This window comes from Rhinolophus sinicus, chromosome 2, assembly GCF_057876585.1.
Source record: "Rhinolophus sinicus isolate RSI-liver-muscle chromosome 2, RSI-T2T, whole genome shotgun sequence".
NCBI lineage: Eukaryota > Metazoa > Chordata > Mammalia > Chiroptera > Rhinolophidae > Rhinolophus > Rhinolophus sinicus.
The window spans coordinates 83,103,043-83,122,192 of NC_142502.1; the positions used below are offsets into that span (position 1 = coordinate 83,103,043).

A 19,150-nucleotide genomic window follows, 5' to 3' on the forward strand; every position below is an offset into this window, starting at 1 on the left:
GAGCTTCTACTTAAAAAGGGCCACAGGGGAAACAGTGTCACAGAGGGAGCCAGAATTCCGTTAGAAGAGAAATCTAAAGGAAACACTTAGAGAAGAAACTGAGAACATCAAGGGGCGTGCAAATGGTAAACTGTATGACGTAGCACAGAATCTCAGTCACAGACTCAGATATGATCATCAAAGCACTCAGTGTAATTCATCATTACATTGCTTATTTATTATTTACTATGTTGTCTACCTCCCTCAAGTAAGGTACATGAAAGCAGAGGTATTTTCTGTTTAATCACCTCTGTATTCACAGCACAGTGGCTGGTGCGTAATTGATACGCTTAATATAGTTCACTAAATAAACTAATGATTATACTTCTGTATCTTCCCATGGTATCCAGCCAAGTTGACATTTGCTTGTGAATCTCATAGAATTAGAAATAGAATTAACTTCCAACCATTCACATAATATAAAGACAAATCACAGGAAGTGTTAGAGATGAAATAATTGTTTGAGAAAAGTAAATGGTGGGGCATCCTTGAGAAAAAAAATTCAAATTAACTGTATAAATGGGAAATCCTATTGTTATTTCTAGACATATTAACTGCAAGTATTGATAATACTTTTTCAAATAATTAAGACCTATTCATTCTGGTCTCTGAAAAACTCATGGTCTCTCCCCATCCACTGTATTATACTTGGGATTCTTGTTCTCAAGCATTAAAATCTTGGTATATTTTCAATTTCTTATAAAAGATTTGGTAACTGTCTAAACAAATATTATTTATACCTGGTTTATTTTCCCTTTTTTGGATAGAGTGGAAATTCAATTATGTATTAAAGAGAAATCCTACAGATTATATTAAATTATGCTACTCTTTCATTCTACTACGGAACCACAAAGTGAAGCTGAAATGAGCTGTCTAGTAATCTAGTGGAAGCCCAAGGATGGGAGCCTATAGTGTCATGGAATGAACTGCACCCTCCCAAAATTCACAATGTTCAAGTCTTAACCCCCAGTACCTCAGAATGTGACTGTGTACTTGGAGACGGGGCCTTTAAGAGGTAATTAAGGTTAAATGAGGTCATGGGGGTGGGGCCCTGTCCAATTTCCAAGAAGAGGGAGAGACACTCGGGATGCACACACAATGAGAAAACCGTGTGAAAACGCAGCTAAAAGGTGGAAATATAGAAGCCAAGGAGAGAGGCCTCAGAAAAAATCAAACTTGCTGACACCTTGATGCTGGAATTCTATCCTCCCGAACTATGAGAAAATGAATTTCTGTTGTTTAAGGCGCCCAGTCTGTGTTATTTTGTTACACTAGCCCTAGCAAATGGATACACTTAGTATTTTCCATTCCTCCTTTTTAAAATGCCTATGATGTTTAAATAGAAACACATAAACACCATCTTGCTATCATCAGCTAAAAGAATTCCCCTTTGGAATAATTGATTAAGTCCTGTTTTTATCAGAATTCAATTTTCTGATTAACTTTGGTATTCCTATGATTATATATATTATATATTATATATATTATATATATAATATATAATTTATATAATATATAATATATATATATAATATATAATATATAATATATATTTTATATATATATATATACCACATGGGATTTCTTTTAAAAATGATTATCAATGAAATAATATTCTCTCCCAATCTTCCCACCCCAAAATAATCTTTAGTTAAAGAAAACCTGTGCTTTCTCCATTGACAAAGTTCTAAATTTAAAAGGATGCGATGCTTACCAAATTGATCTGATCTAAAGAAATCTTCCCAACATTTCCCTACGTGCTATAATCTTGACCAGTGCAGGAATGACCAAAAATAAAAAGACAAAATATTAAAATAGGATTTGTAAAACACTTTGGGTCACATCAAAGGAAATTTTTTTGTGCTGATATAGTCAGAATGAGAAAACATTTTACACATAAACCTTAGCAGAAACATGGCCAAGTGTTTTAAAGTTAGCGTTTAATAGAGTACATTTAAGTAGTTTACCCCAAAATAGTACAAACATACAGTGGCAGTCTGACTCTCCCTCATTCCTAGTATAGCATGACACTTCCATTTCTTAGAAACATAATGCAAACTGCTGTTAATATTCAAACCTCTACTACTGTTCCTGCGTTAACAGCATGACAACACAGGCAAAAAGGAAGTGGAGCTTAAATCAGGAATCATCACTTGCTAGTGTAAGTCCTTGTGCAAGTTACTTAGACTGTCAAGTTCCTTATCTGTCAAATGGAGATAGTAATGCCCGCTTTGCAGTTTTGACAGGAGATATGAATTGAAATAACTTTCCTCAAAGCACAGTATAGGGAACAAAGTCAATAACATTCTAATAATTACATAGGGTGTCAAATGGATACTAGACTTATTGGGGTGATCACTTCTTAAGGTATATAAATGTCTAATCCCTCTGTTGTACACCTGAAACTAATATAATATTGTCTGTCAATTGTTACGGAAAAACAAAAAAATTAAAAAAGACCTGACATATAGTAATTACTATTTATTAAAATAAATAACATCTGAATAGCACTTTGTGTGCAAAGAATCCTTATCTATATGCTCTCATCACATCCTCATAACCCTGAGAGAGCATTTTTATTTTACATTTAACAAATGAGGAAACAGAGGCTCAGAGGACTTAGAAACTTGTTCATCAGAAAGCAAGTCAGCAGTGCAGTCAGGAACTCAAAACTTTTGACTCCTAATTCCCTGTTTCTTCACATACCATGCCATCCTCTTCCCTATAACAGATTCTCCTATACTATTATTTATAAATTAGGATTTTACCTTGGTATATACTATCTACAGCCATCCACCTTTGTAATTTTTCATCTCCTTGACACAACACCATACCCAGGCCCAACTCCATAAACACTGATTCAGATGCAGACATTCAGATATGACATCGTGAAGAACAACTGATAGATTACATACAAAACCACAATCAAACCATGATTTATGTAGACTCCTTAACTAAAGGGAAATCTGGAATAAAGCAGTCATTACTATCATGAAGAATTCCAGACTTTCTACTTCCTACCTGCTCAGCTAAAGATTCTTCCTGCTAAACAATATACACACTCAAGATACTCTGTAGAAAGGCTGCTGTTCCTATAGCCAATCAACAGCACCACTTAAACAATGAGTATGGATTACCAAACAAAATTCCAGTACGGCTTGGGACGCTGCAACCACTGGCTAGGAGACTGAGAAGCGTAGGTTTCCCCTACCTATAGCCCTCTTTCTATGGGCTAAGAATGGCCTGAGAATTGCTCTGAGAGTAGGATGAGTGGAATGCCAAGGAGTCATACAGAATGATCCCAAACCCTAAAACATAGCTTCTTGCCTCTGGTATTATTTATCCCTTGAGTAACAAATTTGTGACCATTAATGTATCATTGGATTCTATCCATTCCTTTAATCCTAGTAGTTCCATGGTATATAAAAACTCATGCTAAATTGAACCAACAGTTGCCATATAATTTTAATATTTTACATTTTAATATAGACCATAACCAGATCAATGTTTCAGTAGAATCCCAAAAGTAAAAATGTGTTTCACTTTCCAATATATCTTACAGTGGAGCAAAGAGACAGCACAGGGCAACGGAAAGAGCAGTAGGCTAGGAGTATGAAGGGTTTGTGTTTTTATTTTCTAAATTACTAATTGGGTGAGTCACTTAACCATCCTGATTTGCATTATCCTCATTTGTAAAATGACATTAATAATACCAGGCTTGCCTAACTGCCAGAAATGCTGGCAAATTAAATGAAATAATATATGCAAAGTACTAATTAAAATCAGTAAATCACATTCCAGTACACAGAGCAATTGCAGTCTTGACCAATGAGTAGAGAGAAAACAGGATGGAAAGGGAAGGAAGCATGACCCTATTAGAAGAGCCATCCTTCAGTTGGGGGGTACTGGGCCACTCACTCCAGTGACCCCTACAGGCTTCAGCTTCTTAGGCTATAAAGTGATTGTGATCATCTAACAGGATTGTTCAGATCAATTATATTAACAAATACAATATTCCTGTATAAATGGTGAAAGGATGTACAAGCATGACTATAAATGTTGAGTAAACAGAGCCAGATGGTTACTATACCACAAGGAAGTTTTCCTCAGCCCAGATTAATGCAGTATACTAAGTACAAAAAGAAGATATGTGAAGAAGACACACACATTTGCTTGAATGGCGGTAGAAGATGCTGGTTCCCCAACACTTCAATAGAATATGCAAAGGAACTAAATAAACTCCAAGGAAAAAAAGGTAAAAGGAAAGAGAATGGTAGCAATGTTTACTGCAAAGACTTTACTGGGCATAAATAACTACAGAGAATATAAGGAATTTATATAGATATCATATTTCTAAAAATATTATTAACATGCAGGAGATGGCCACCAGTCAACCAAGCGAGGGCAAGCATCGAACCTATGGGAGGAAAAATGACAGAAATGAAGATTTTCAGCATCAGAATCAGGAATGAGATTTCTTTTCTACTCATGATCGGAAGGGATAATTTATGTCTTGGTTAGAGGAGTTGGCACATCACAGCTATTTGATACGTATTTGAACTAGTTATGAATAGATAAGCTGAGGTGGGGGAATTGAGGGATATATCACTAAAAAGGCAGATAATGAGAAGCACTGTATCCAATACTCTGCAGGCACCAAAGAACCGTGAAAGGATTTTAGACAAGAATTCACATAATCAGGTCCGTACTTGAGAAAGCAAGCAGAATGGAGGAATGACCAGGAAGGGGAGAGACCGGGAAATAGAAAATCAGCTGGAAGAGTACAGCAATGTTCCAGGCAAGAAAAGGTGGAAGCCTGAAATAAAGTAATGGCAATTGATGGAGAAAGGAAGGCATTCAAGGTAGGAAAAAAAAGGCGACAAGTGATACTGCCATAAAGAGTAAAAGTCCTTAAGAACAATTCACATGAGCTCATGAAACTGGACCTTTGGCTTTTACTTTGAAGTGCCGAGGGATATCTCTAAATGACATTCAAAACAACTACCCAAGAAAGTGAGGCACATTTCTACCACATTCAGCCCTCAGTGTCAGCTTTATATCACATTGCTTCCAAATGAATGCAGCAGCTACATTAAGGAACTGTTAAAATATATTCTAATTTACATGATCTAAAAAAAATCAGTTTTACAAATGAACACTTTTTACCTACATTGGGGAAACACAGAAATAGTAATAATTTTTCACAGCAAAAACATTTTTAATTGGTTCAAGACACACAAATAGAAATAGATAGATATATAAACACACATAAAACCAGCAGATAACACTGTTTTCTGTCCATTTTATATAATTATGGCCATTTTATATAATTATGAAACACTCACTGTCACTTAAGTACAGTGTTTAAACAAGGGGGATTCAGAAGATGTAAAAATTTTCCTGCTTCTAACCTTTCATAAAAGAATAAATTGACATACAACACAATCGCCATTTTTTTCAATCCAGCAGACCAACAAATACTTTAATGGGCCACAAAATTCAAATTATGTCACAAATCATTATTTTGCCAAATATAAAGAGGAACATTTGATTAATCAGAGAATCTTGAATGATCACGATTTGATTTAATTCTCAGTTTGGCCACTAATTTGCCATGAGTGAAAAAGAGAAAAAAGACAAGTTAACCTATGCATCAATTTGTTCATCCATAAGTGTGGGTGGTAAGGGACTGCAGTGACGTGACTGCATTCCCCATGCATAATTTTATCTTTTATTTGCTAGAGTAGCTTTTATTCACTAAGAGTGAATGTTATATTGAGTTTTCTCAAGTTATCAAAAAGCCAGAAAAGTAGTAAAAACACAAAAATGTGGTTCTGTGAGTATTCAATTATATTAGAATACGCTCTGAAGATAGGTTATAAAAAGATATAGTATACTTTTGCTAAAATGTAACAATTACTACATTGTACCAGGAAAAGAAACACCTTCACTAACCCAAACAGAACCACATAAGTGCATAAAACCCAACACAAACTTCTTTTTTTTTTAAAGCCATTAGATTGTCAGACTTTCAATAACAGATTTTTTCCACATCCCAGTTGTCTGTATTTGGATATAACAGATTCTAATTACCAAGAAAACAACAACAAATCCATCCAAGAGTCCCTCTGTAGTCTCTGAATCAGCCTGCACCTTTGAGACCAAGAAAGAGTCAAAAGCGGAGAAGAATCAGAGATGATGCAGAAGACGGACCATGGGATGAGTGCCACAGCAACATTCAAATATTCCCCAAGCCCACAGAGAACAGGTCTCTTCTAAAAGAAGGGTGTAGCGTTAAAGGTTCTTAAGGAATGAAATAGCACTGAATAGAGAGAATTGTAAGCTTTAGAAACAGACCACAGGATTGTAAAATGTTACTAGAATGTTGTTGAAACATCCAGAGTCCAGACTGAATAGAGAAGCCTGTTGAACCAGAAGGGAGAGATGAATTCGGTGGTGGACAAGCTCGGCGGGCTGAGATGAGAGGAGGAGGACAATCAGTGAGAATGAGAGCCTGGGAGTCAGGAGGAAAAGTAAGAGACGGTTGTCAGAAAATAAGCTGAATTTGAAGGCTTAGAAGTAGGATGTGACCATCACAGAAAACTCAAAAGCCTGGTTGTTTTAGTATTTCTATCATTTGTAGTTTAACAATTTTATATGCATTAAAACATTCTTAAATTTTGACCAGGTTTACAAAAGTATATGATTTGAGTTTAATAAGGTGTGGTAGGGGGTTAAAAGTAAGCACGTGATAAGAGGTGGCATTTTGAAATAATAAAAAAGTCCATTTTTTCTCAGAATCTGCAAAGTGAGCATACCTCAGACAGGCAGGAAGAGGCAAGCAAAACCAAGGAAATTTCTAAACCGGTTTCTAGATGAAGAGGTTCTGTGTTCGGTGGCAAACAAACGACAGAGAAGGGGAGAAAGAAAGAACTGAAATTGGGCAGGCAGGTCCTGTACGGCAGGTCTGTAAACAAAAAACATTAAAACAAAAAGCAAACTTAAATCCTATCTCCTTTTGCAATAACACAGTACTAAGTTGCCATTTTAATGAAAATTTGAGGCTCTGTCAAGTTTAAAATCTTTAAAAAACTAAAGGTATACGTAATTGTATTTCCTTCGAAAACAGAATTTTGCAATTGTGTGTAACAAAACCCTTTGCTTACACAGCAGTAATTCAGTGTTTGTCCTATATTATTTTTTTGTTTTTGTATGAGGTGATGGTCCTAAATTATCTAATCTACTAAAAGAGAACTAATAATATATAAAAAACATCGTTTACTATAGTATTTGTTCAATCAATTTACATGCACCTTAATTAAAACTTTTTTCTTTTTTCTTCCCATATTATCTTACTCATTAAACAGTAAGAGGTAAGCACAGCTAGTTTTCTAATATAGCTAAAAAAATCACACTAAATAGAAAATTGGCTAACAGTTTCAACATATTAAAAGCTGAAAGGAGTAAAGTAAGACTTTCAAAATATCCATAACCCATTTTTATGTAACCAAATTTAAAATGATCTTATTTTAAATGCAATTAAATTAATGGGGTGGGCATTGCTGGGTAACTGAGACAGGAAAGCATCATTAATCACATTACCATGGAACTAGAATTTTCCCAAAACACTACCACACAAACATCTAAATTACAATTTAGAAATACAGTGGATGTATAAAAAGATAAATCTGAAACAGGCATATCTGCACACATCTGACCTGTGAAACATAAGAGAAGGGCAGATCTACTGGGTCTTTGTAGAAATAACAGAAATTTATGTCCTGTTCAATACACCACAAACACAATATGAGCACTTAGGTACTCAGCAGGGAATTCTTTTTCAGTATTGAAACTGAGAGTTCAAAACAAAAAGAAGAAATTATATGAAAGTGGGTTTGTGGGTCTCACGGCAAGATTAGCTGGTTAAGAAAAAACAATCATCTCTTCATGCTGTGGCTTTGATCCTTAGCAGAAGATGGATGATCACACCTCGGCTCCAAGAGCGGTGTTCACGAGCTCCACTTACAGTGACATAAATGCCACCAGGTATCACTGACAAAATGAGAGGACAAAACTCAGCTTTTCAAGAGTGATTGCCTCTTCTATCGTTTTCTCCCTTGCCAACGACGGAGGGAAACTTGCGGGAATAAACAAGGAGCAGCGGAATAGTTGCAACAGTTTAGGAGTTCGCTGTGACTCCTCTGAATTTGCATAATTTTTTCCAAGTCCAAGTTGCCCAAGACAATCATGGAGGCAAGAAAGAGTAAAGTGATTAAGAGCACAGGCTTCAGAATCCACTAGTCACTAACTGTGTGACTGTCAAAACCGCTACCTCTCTTTCAGTTTCCTCACTGGTGAGCAGGAATCATCAAGGGGAATCACAAATGGACTCCCCTCAAAGAGTGTCATGATGATTTATCAGGGTCTTGCCTTGAATATTGGGGGGGAAATGTATTTCTTTCCTACCTTTTTTATACTATCACATTAAATATTTAGCTGTCCTTGAATAACCTGATAATCTGGACAGGTTTTATCTACGCTTACACTCTTAGCAAGTCTCCAAAGTGCAAAAATTCAACCACAAATATTTCAATCTCCATTTCAATGGAATCCAATTACTGTCCCATACAATGACCACTAGCCAGGGGACTGCTGAGCACTTGAAATGTAGCTTAGTCTGAATTCAGATGTTCAATAAACGTAAAGTGGACACTGGATTTCTAAGACTTAGTATGAAAAAAATAATGTAAAACATTTCATGAATGATTTTTCATATTGATTACATGTTGCAATGATATTTTTCATAGGGGTTAAACAGTACTAAAATTAATTTCACTTAAGTAACTTACAATTACATATGTGGCTTACATTTGTGTTTCTCATTATGTTTCTCATGGACAACAGCAGTACTGTACAGTGAGGAGGACACGATGACACAGGGCAGTCCAGAGATTCTCTTGAGGACTAGAGAGAGAACAGCCAACGGACCTACCCTGACTTCTCCGCCAAGTTATGACCAGTCTCTGCTAGTCATAAGCAGCAGATAAGCTGCAACTGGGCCCACTAAAGGAAGTGCCTCAAGTCTACTGCAAATATGCTTGTTTTCACAACGTGTACTTGGGAATCAAGTTTCTAAACTTTAGCCACCATTTGCCATTTATACTATTAGGGAAGCAATCTTAAAATCTGATTAGTTTGGAGGTAACCTGAATCATTTCTTTGGGGAAAAATAAAGCCGGGACATATTTCTATTTGGGAATCTTTGGCTGCATGGCCCACCTCAACACCTAATTACAACGGTTCATTCTTCTGTCATTTGTAAAACGCCATGCTAGAGGGGATAGGACTATGGGTGACAGCAAGACCCTGAGTCAGACTGAAAAGACTTCCTCTGCCATTATCGGGAAGTATCCCTCTGCCCACCCTCCCCACCAACAGATAGATTCTGAGGTTCATAAAACAATAACATACAAAACATATTTCCTTTATTTGTCAAGCATTTCCCAGTACTCTTGAACCTAAAGAGGTTAACACTATTTCTTCCTTTCTATCTGGAAGACAACAGTTTATCATATTTTAAAAACTGGTATAAAATTTAAAAAAAAGCAGAGAAAAAAGCATCACAAGGAATCAAAACTGATCTCTGCATCAAGGAAATAAATCTATTTGGGCCATTAAATAGTAAGCTAATACATCTTTCAAAATGAACCATCATCTCCTACATCATTCTACAAAAGTATACCAAGTTCCATAACAACCTTTTCACATAAAGCCAGGTGTAATCATGGCACAAATGGAAAAGCAATTTCAGGAGAAGGAACCAAAGGTTTTATGTATCACCAATATATCCATTTTTGCAATCACAATTTTACTCATTTTGGATTTAAATAAAAAAATACTCTGTCCACATAAGCTAGGCTATTCAGACATTTATAAAGCACAGTGCCGCAGTTTGGATTTGTTGGGTGGGTAGGAAATCAAGGGAGCTGAAGTCACAATATGTCATTTCCGGCTGTGAAGGATATCACATGAAAATTCACTCAACAGCTGTCACCACCAAAATTGAAATGAGTTTCTTTTTACAGCTAAATCTGTAGTGTATGGTATCCAATTTGAGTTGGCCCAGGTGATTTTCCTTGCAGTTATTCCAAATAAGAATACAATCAATAAAATTCTATTACAAACTGAATGTAGATTATTTTCCACAAGCATAAAATTTATTTTGCATTGAAAAACAAAAATTTCCCCAAAAACTGCTGTCAGACAATATGCAGTGTAATGATCTATATTTCTCTACAACTGGGAGAAATTTTATGATTCCATGTATCCTATAAAAATCAAGATCATATGGGTTCCCATAACAGATAAGAACTATAAGTGCCACAATTGCCACTTTATTTTAGGTTGGCCTCATCTTGTTCTTTGTGGTCTATTGTCTTCCTATTTATTCCAATTTCTAAGCAGCAACAATCCAATGAATTGCAAAAGAACTTAGAGTTGCATCTCATTTTTCTATCAAAATTCCTATACCTTACATTTGTCAAGTGTCATTGAATTATACCTTTGAAATAAGTGTACCTTACAGTATGTGAATACCTCAATAAAACTGATTTAAAACGTAAAACACACATGCATACTTATATGATATATTCAAACTACAGATCTACCTAGGTATTTTCACCACATTTAAAGCCCCCAACAAACACTACTATTTTCATAAGTAAATTTTTTATATTCTTTTACATCCTTAGTATGTATTCTGGTAGTATAATGATCCCCTAAATAGAGGTTGATTTTCATTTGGTTTTGACCCAGGATAGTCAAATAATTACAGTAAAGAAAGGTTGCCTGAGACAGTGATAATGAAAAATTGAGGGCATGCAATAAAGTTCTAACATCCAGCAGAATTAATATATTAAATTGATGAACATCTTCTCATTCCTCCACAGATAATCTACAGAGTGTGGAATGCTTCTGGGACGGGCTATCACAAGTTTACGGTATTCTAGGATTGCCCCCTCATATTTGGTGAAACAAACAAATGAATACAAAGAAATGAACAACTGAAAATAATCTTTTCCGCTAATGATGTAGCTTGTGAAGGAAACAGAGAAAGGTAATATCATACAGCACTTGGGGGATGACTTTAAATTGTGTGAATGGGAGCAGACCTCTAGAAGATACAAGACACGGTGTTACACTCATTTGACAAATGTCCCTGCTAGAGCCTCCTTACATTGTAGGGATATGGCACGTCCAGGACCAACCAAGGTAGCTCAATCAAAAACGGGCTATTTTATTCATGTTGTGTTATCTTTTATAAAACTACTTTCTAAATAATAAACAATTGAGAGGGCATTAAACCTTTGATGAGACTCAGTAGTCTGGTAGTCTGTTTTTCCTCAGCCCAATTTACCAAATTTTGTTTTGTTTTTACCCTGAATAAAGGTTCATGTGTCTGGAATGCCAGTTCTTCTTAGGTTAAGCAAACAGGTCGACTCCCAAGATTACCACAGGCCACACATGGCATCAGTGGACACAAACATCCAGGACGGGAATCACAGCATGACAGTGGGAGCTTTCAGTATTCCTCTCCTATGGGATTTCTGGCGACAGTCCTGCGCAGGTGGACAGCTCAGGTGCAGGGAGGCACAGTTCACCATAGTAAGTTAAGTGCAGGAGCTGCCCTGGCTTAGAAGCCTCATTACCTTCAATAGCCACAGTTTCTTATAACAACTCCATAGGTACAACTTCTAGAGCAACTTCGGGTCTGGAACTCTAGAGTCCATTCATCTAAAAATCATATTATAATTTAAATATATATATATGATGATCTAAATGTATTTTGAATATGATACAGAACAGCGCTGTCCAATCAAGTACCCATTAGCTACAACTGGCTATTGAAATTTTAATTTGAAATAAAATTAAAAATTCAGTGCTTCAATCACCCCAGCCATATTTCAGCATTCAACAGCCGTATGTGGCTACTGGCTATTGGACTGAATAGCGCAGGTAGAGAACATTTCCATCATCACAGAAAGTTCTATTGCACAGCATTTAGCAAATTACTTTTTAGCTGCTAATATATCACGGTAACTACTGCAATGCTTTCTCAGGCTTTTTACGAAAGTTATTCCCATAGTATCATCATCATTTTGTATTTTGTTAGCACTTAATGCCTAACACGATGCAAAGTAACTCATTTTCTTAATTACTTAACTAGGGGACCATCAATGTTTTAAAGAAACCCAATGACTGAAGAATAGGAAACTTAATAACCGCAGATAATAAAACTACTTGAAAAGCATAATCATAAATTTTGCTTTCCAGGAAGGCTGCCAGCTTCCACGATCCAGAACTAACTCCCTGAAGAAACTTTAGAGTCAGAAGGCTAACAGAAACTTAAAACGTCTAGCTGGGGACAAGCTGCAATAGTTCTGTGACATGCGAGGCTTCACTGCAGCCCTGATGGCCCGTTCACCCACAGAAGCATGGACCTCTCCTGTGCTAACAGCCATCATCATTTACTGTAAGTACGTTAGCGAAAAGTCTCTTGTTTCTCATCAACATTAAGATCTATAAGAGCAGAAATAAATACATGTCCCTAGAACAACACCATGTCTGACATGGAGTATGAGCTCCCTTAACATGTGTTAAATAGATGATAAATAAAACAAACTCTTAGAATGCTAAAGGCTTTGTGACCGTGTACTAGTATTATAAACACCTCTCATACCACAGTAACTCCACAAGTAGCCGCCACTGTGTACAACCTCATTACAAAGCCTACTGTTTGTGAAGGTACATATTTGACTTGGCTAGACAGCCAGTCAAAGAGACAGAAAAGATTTTCCTATCTTCTTTCTATATCAATAAAAAGGAAATGAGTAACTTATATTTCTGTGAAAATCATCATCCTGTTTTCAGCTTTAAAATACGTTAAGCTAACAAAGTGAATTAACCTAATGGAAAAAAAAACCAGGAAATTCAGTACTCTACATAAATTAAGGTGGTTTACTTCTAAAACTGAGAAACAGTTTTATAAAAAGCTGTTTTCAACTCCTCCCACCCCCAAAAAATTACTTATTATAATAGGCAGGTCAATGGTCCTCCAAAGATGTTCACACTCTAATCCCTGGAACCCATGAAGATGGTAGGTCACATGGCAAAAGGGACTATGCAGCTGCAATTAAGGTTAAGGACCTGAAATGGGGAGATTATCCTGGATATCTATATGGGCCAATCTAATCACATGAGACTGTGAAAGCCCAGAACTTTCTCAGGGTGGATGCAGAGAGATGCAGCAGACGGAGAGAGTAGAGAAATTTGAAGCATGAGAAGGATTTCACATGCTGTTACTAGCTCTGAGATGGGACCACGTGCAAGGACCAGAAAAAGGCCTCTTGGAGCTCATGGAAAGCATTAGAAGGAATGTGGGCAGCCTCTCGGGGCAAAGAAGCGTTCCTGATTGACAAGCCAGCAGGTAAACGGAGACCTCAGTCCTACCACTGCAAGAAACTAAATGCCTCCAACAACACAACTAAGCTTGGAAGCGGATTCTTCCCCAGAGCCTCCAGTAAGGACCACAGCCCTGCTGACATCTTGATTTTAGCTCCGTGAGACCTATGTCAGATTTCTAAACTACAGAACTACATGAAAATAAATTAGTGCTGTTTCACTCAGCTAAGTTTGTGGAAACTTGTTATGACTACAACAGAAAGTTCTAATCTAGATGTACTGATCTAAAGGTTCAAAATTCATGAGCTTTAAAATTCAGCTTCCTGAATTCCATCTTTTTCAAGTCACTGGTTCACGTGTTAAGAACTCTACCACATTCTCGCCTGAACAACATGACACCCTTAGAATAAAGAACTCTCTTGTATCTTCAAAGCTATGTATCACCTCGTTTGCTGCTCTCCTTTGTTCTTATCTCCATCTGCTGGAAAACATCTATGCTACAATTCCTCCTTCATGAAGTCATTACAGCATTTCTTCTCCCCAGGTTACTTTACCTGGCCATAGAGAAACTGCTAACATTCTATAATTTTTCTTCACAGGTTTATAAAACCAAAAGAGCCTGAATACCCAATAAAACGGGAATGGTTATTAAACAAGAGATATATCTCTCCTCAGCTGATTATACAGTCACTTAAAATTAGAATCATAAAAATCAATTTTCCACTTATTACATAGTTATGACATATTAAGTAAAAAAAGGATTTCTAAAATGTTTACCCACTTTAATTATAATTACGTAAAAATACACATAGACACTACAACAAAACCTAGCAGCAGTTGTATTCATGGGGTAGGATTTGTTTCTTCTATTTTTGCAAATTTTATATATTGTGCCTATAAACTTTATCAGAAACAATTAAATGACATTAAATTTGTAACATAATCCACAGATACCACCTGTCACAAAAGATTTCCCACCTCTCTCTTTACTCTCCTTGATTAAGCTGCAGCATTACTGCAGTACAGCCTTGGGGTTGTGTGTGAGGGAGGGATGTATAAATTGGTCTTCTTTCCCTGTTAGAATATAAACTTCCTGAGTTAAGAGACAACATCCATCAGCTCCTTTGTACTTAATCAGAGTATCCATTATAGTGCCCTTAACACAATGGGCTGATTTTAACAAAATGCTGACTCTTGAAAAGCATATCTCTAAGAAAGCATGAACATTTCCCATACAGACATGAAAAAGAAAATTCAAAGACATTAGGTTGGCAAAGTGTTACACTAATGCTATTTGAGTATTTAAGTCCTGTCAAATTATTTGAGAATTTCTCTGTATTGTTACTTCAATTTTTACAGGTATTTGCGTCATCTCCCAAAGTAGTTTTATTGACAAATTTAATTAAAGTGCTATTCATCATTACTCTTTGGTCATTAGAGCACTGAACAAAATTAGACCTAATAATGATTTCAGTCTCAACCTCCTGATGTCCATGCCCTCTCGGTAACATTTCAACTATACAGTTCATGCAAATCAATGATGATTATTTTTTTTCCTAAAAAGATTATCATTAGAATCTCTCAAACCAATATGCATTCCTATTTGACCTAAGCAAAAGGATGGTAAAAAATCAAAACAAAACAAAAAACCATTACATATAGACAGCCAAAAGAGACAATTTAGTATGATTGAAAGCCATATCACAAGGTTACTTTTTACAACAGGAAGTGTCAAACTATGCACATCAGCTGCCACCTTACGTACAGATGTCTCTGACATGGTAATAAAATGAGAAACCATTTGGTTTAATAATAATAAGAAAAAGCAACATTAGTTGGTGCATATTACACGTAGCATCACACCGTGGTTGCCTAGCAACCAGCCATGAGTGAACTCCACAGAAAATGAAAGCCCAAAATGAATATACAGTATGTGCAAGTTTCAAGGACTCAAAGAGACATGTCAGTAGTTAATCTAAATTCTAGTTGACAATTGCCATACTGAGATGGAGGAAGGAGAATCCATCATTATTGCACAGAATCAAGCATTAACTAGAAGTGTGATTCAGCTTCAGGTTTATATCTTCTACACTAGTGGTTTTACAGGAAACATTGTGACAACATGATTTATCAGTTATATAAAAAATGTTATGCATAAAAAACAACAAAATATCACTGTTATAATACACATTCATTAACTCAACAAAACACATAATGAATACCTATCATGTGCCAGATACTGTCCCAGCCACTGGAAACAAACATGAAAGGCACTTTATAAACTCTCCAGCAGCTCATACTATAATAATGAGACAAGTAAACAAACGATTACATTCTAAGTCCTGGAATATAGAGGGAGCCATAGGGGATTATGGAGACACATAAAAAAATATCAGATTCAGCCAGAAGAAAAGTGGGGATGACAACTAAATAGTCAGGGAGAACTTACCAGAGGAGGGGACATGAGCTGAATCTTCAAGAACAAGCAAAAGTTAGTCAAGTTATAGAAGTTGGCAATGGGAGAAGAGCATTCCAGGCAGAGAAAAATATTTACAAGGACATAGAAGTCAATAATGGCATGCTGTATTTGAGCAACTTCAAGGCATGTGGTGGCGCTAGAAGTTAGGTTGCCAGCACCTAACGAAAAGGGTCTGAAGAGACAGGCCAGGCCCTTTCCACAAGGACTTCATACGCCAGGCTAAGAAGTTCAGATTTCATCCAAAATGAAACCGGGGAGACAGAGAATGGTTTTGAGCCAAGGAATAATATAATCACTCTGACAATGACGTGAAGTAGTTTAGAGAAAGGAAAGCTGGTGTCAAGCAGAGCAGATAAGAGGCTACTACAGTAAGACACATACTCAGGAGATCTAGCCTGTTGATGATTTTAACAGGCAGGAGAGAGGCGTTGGGGAAGTGAATCAATCATGATTCACTAACATGGTGCTCTAGGAAATTTAACAACTAGGTATAATAATTATGCTACTCAGTCCTGATGAAATGTTAATCTGACCTCCCCCTCCAACAAAACAATTGTAGTTTAGAAGTGTCTGGGAAGTAAAGTTCCTGGAGAGAAGGGTAGGAGAGGAAGAAAAAGGGTAGTGGGAGGGTAGGGAGAAAAAATAAAGAATACTAAAAGATACTGGAAATTAGTATCCACCCAAGTTATGGAATGAGAAGTGATATTCTGAATTTTATAAGAAAAAAAGAAACCATAAAAGAAAACACTACTGGTGTTTAGCTACATAAAACTTGAAAATATAGGTACACTGGATAATGCAACATAATCAAAAACTTTCATAAAAAAAATGTTTGTAACAAATAACAATGAAGAGTTACTATCCTTTATATCTAAAGTACTTAAGATCAAATAAAATCAGGAAATGTTATCAACAAATGGGCAAAGATACAGAGAGTTAATCCTACCCCAAAATAAAAATGAATATCTTAAAGTCATTGTTAATAATAATAAATGAAATGTACGTGATCACAAAAGTATCTCTATGATTAAGTATTAAATTAGCAACTGTTTTGGCTGCCCCATCTTTTTCAGGGTGTGGTAACATGGGAAATTTTATATAATATGAAAATATAAGAATAGGTTTTTGAAAAAAATACATATATTTAAATCTTTAAAATGGTTCATATGCTTTGACAAAGTAATTCCACTTCTGAAAATCTATGCTAAGAAAATGATCAAAAATACAGATAAAGATTTACATATGACATTTTCTTATACTTGTGAAAAGAACTGGAAATAGTCCATCACCGCAAGAGAGATAAATGCACTGTAATACATCCATACAAAAAACATCATTAGCAACTAAAAATGGTTTTTGGAGAGATTCTAATAACAGAAAAAAAGTCTTACAATGTTTATTTTAAAATAAAAAATTAGCAAATTGTATAAAAGTCTAATTTCTGGGTTTTAAAACATTACAAAACAAAGTATCCTAAGCAGTGACGATGGGTTTTTCCTTTTACTCTCCTGTATTTTCTAAGTTTGCTTTTTTAATGAGGATACATTATTTTTGTATTTACAAAATAAATCCCACCAATATCCTCTACCCCCCATAAAATATGCCTTAGTGTTGTATTTAAGTAAATAGCTCATTCCTTTCAGATCTTTCAGTAGCCAATCATCTCCACTCATTTTAACTCAAACTTATCAACCAGTTCTACACACTTTTATTGAATAAAAAGAGCTTTCCATGGTACCCTAAAGTCAAGGGTAACGTGTGTTATATTAAGAATTTCAACTTATATCACCTAATTAAAGCAAGAAAAAAAACTTTAAGTTTTTAGTAATTGGAAGGGTTTTAATCACTATAATATACTTTACCCACTTCAATGCACTTGCATTTATACGCAAAACAAGGCTGTGTCTTCATATTACCTGAAGTGGTTAAGCAGAGGCTGAAGTCTCTCATCCGACAGTATAGTGGGCAAGGACCGGGCTGTTAACTAAAAGCAGAGAACAGGGTTAGTAAGAACAGCAAGAGCCAAATATTGAACACGTCTGAACACTGAATGCAAAATAGGGCTGGGGGAGCAGAGGGACAGGGAGTACTTAAAATGCAAGGACTTTTTTTTTTCTCTTTTTTAAATAGAAGAAAGGCATAGAAAGTTGATACAGTCTGTGATTAAAGCTAACTGTATGTCTCTAAGTTTATAGGATGTGTCACTAAGGTTATAAGTAAAGAAAAAGGAGGCAAAACAAAGAAAACTATTTGAGTTCATGAAAAAGCCTCTAGTCGTGAAAATATCCTTGTGAATAAAAATGGAACAACTGCTACATTTACAGCATCCAATCTTGTAGCGCGGAACTCTGGGATGATGAAAAATTGGAGAGAGGGACTGTCATTTATAGCTAAGCCACTGTGAATGGCTACATGCAGAAATGTATACACACACACACACACACACACACACACACACACTACCATGCATTCCTTCATTTTGGCAACCACATTACTATAAGAAACTAAAAATAACTTTTAAACATACAAAAGCAACTCAAAGTATTTAATATTGAAATAAAACACCAAATTGATCTAGGAAAGAAAACAGAGCCGAAGACTTATTCTGAACTGCTGTTCAACAGGTCATGGAAATGTGAGCCTCTGATCTACTTTATTGCAATTATAGTAATTAAGTTTCGATGTATCTCTATTTTTCTCTCTGATCATAAGAAAGCTACCCTGTGGTTTTCTGTACGGTGTCTGTCCTCTCTCTTTAATTATTTTACATGTTAATTAAAATTTTCTAAAAATGGAAAACAGATATTTAATTCATAAAACTATTCCCTTTAAACACCTAATACTATATTTGTGAAAAAAATGTTGACTGAAACGCCATATATGAAGTCATTTTTATTAAATCATACCTAATAATAATAATGGAGAAATATTCCCAATTTTGTGTAAGTCAACACAAATCAACAAAGTTACAGACTAATTTAAAATACAATAAAGGGAGACAATTAGTCTGCTGTGATTTTAGCACAACCAAATGACTCTCAGTATCCTTAAGAAATGTTAAGTCCAGTATTTCACGACATATAAAATGTTATCAAGGTTTTATAAACAAAACACTTTAACACATCCTATATCTGCTAATGTCAAATCCCTTTACAAAATGTCATTTTTTTG

At 35.7% G+C, this 19,150-nt stretch overlaps 1 protein-coding gene across 1 annotated transcript in view; it reads right to left on the reverse strand.

Annotated features, from left to right (window-relative positions):
• The window catches only part of LOC148758806 (DNA primase large subunit-like), a 160,464-nt gene that overhangs the window by 104,508 nt on the left and 36,806 nt on the right, over positions 1 to 19,150 (reverse strand). Inside the window, exon 3 of the mRNA XM_088796328.1 lies at positions 6,858 to 7,006. Within this exon, the coding sequence (XP_088652454.1) occupies positions 6,858 to 7,006 (149 nt within the window). The remainder of the gene's footprint in view (positions 1 to 6,857; positions 7,007 to 19,150) is intronic.